The following is a 1,086-nucleotide window of genomic DNA, read 5'->3' on the forward strand; positions in this document are numbered from 1 at the left end:
GTTGGAATAGTACATTATGAAATTTCAGGGGTGAATGAGTTAATACCCTTTTAAACGATATAATATTCTATAGATGTTTAACTTATTTTTACCCGTTCTGTCGATGTAGAACATGTTCGAGTTGACACTCTCCCAGGCCCTGGGTATGAACACCAAGAAAGATGCTGACTCTGCCGGCTCCTCCAAACTCAACAAGGTAAGTGATGACAACCAACTGTTAGCCTTAATTTCCTGTCACAAAAAGCTTTTTGATGTTAGGTCTATGCTCTTTATAGATTTCATGAATCTGAGGATTTTTTTTCACTTACGTTTCCTATTTCGGCATGCATTGCTGAATTTAATGAAAATTTCCTTAACTGCAGATTTCCTTAACTGGAGCAATGTCAATATTTTCAGATATTTTCTTATCTTCAGTAGTGCTTTCCAGCAGAAAAAGTCAGTGAAATATTTTTAGTCAAAAGGTTGAACGGAAATAATTAAACAAATCAGTTAATGACATTGGTGAACCTGGAACTTAAGGACCTGAGTTGTAGATTTCTTGTTTGTACAAACAAAAATTGTTTGAAGAATAACTATACAGTATAACACATTTGCGCATTAAATGTTTAATATTCCACCAGGTGACGCAGCTCACAGGATTTTCTGACCCGGTATATGCTGAAGCTTATGTTAATGTGAACCAGTTTGACATTGTACTGGACGTACTGGTGGTCAATCAGACCGGGGACACGCTACAGAACCTCACTCTGGAACTGGCCACTCTGGGTATTTACCGGTCACTACTATACCCCTATTAATAATCTGCTGCAGTGCAGTAAGTTTGTGGTCAACTCAGAACTCCTTTAAGCTATGATGTGTTGCTATATCTATTTACATTATAATAGTGTCGTTGGTTTACTAGTACTAGTTAAAGATGCATTATTAAACCTAACATAAGCGTTAAGGTGCCTGGCCGTCTACAATTACGGGGTCGATGCATAAGTGAGGCAGCCGCCAAGTTCTGGCCACATGCTGGTGGTTTTCTTTAGGTACTCTGGATTTCCTTCACCAAAAAACCGCTGGATTGTCCTTTAATGATCATAGCTG

At 38.4% G+C, this 1,086-nt stretch overlaps 1 protein-coding gene across 1 annotated transcript; it reads left to right on the forward strand.

Moving 5' to 3' along the window:
- Positions 1-105: 105 nt before the first annotated feature.
- LOC110443959 (coatomer subunit beta-like) lies at positions 106-909 on the forward strand. Its single transcript, XM_021488413.1, has 2 exons — positions 106-196; positions 621-909. Exons 1-2 carry the CDS (start codon positions 113-115, stop codon positions 795-797), a joined length of 261 nt encoding a protein of 86 aa, XP_021344088.1. The 5' UTR covers positions 106-112; the 3' UTR covers positions 798-909.
- Positions 910-1,086: the final 177 nt, after the last annotated feature.

The sequence above is a fragment of the Mizuhopecten yessoensis genome, unplaced genomic scaffold (genome assembly GCF_002113885.1).
Source record: "Mizuhopecten yessoensis strain PY_sf001 unplaced genomic scaffold, ASM211388v2 hete_35852736, whole genome shotgun sequence".
In the NCBI taxonomy this organism is placed as follows: Eukaryota; Metazoa; Mollusca; class Bivalvia; order Pectinida; family Pectinidae; genus Mizuhopecten; species Mizuhopecten yessoensis.

Excerpts from the sequence above, each read along its gene's own strand:
- LOC110443959 (XM_021488413.1), top strand. The coding sequence starts at position 113 with ATGTTCGAGTTGACACTCTCCCAGGCCCTGGGTATGAACACCAAGAAA. Across the intron at positions 197-620 it reads GCTCCTCCAAACTCAACAAG|GTGACGCAGCTCACAGGATT; the intron begins GTAAGTGATGAC and ends ATATTCCACCAG.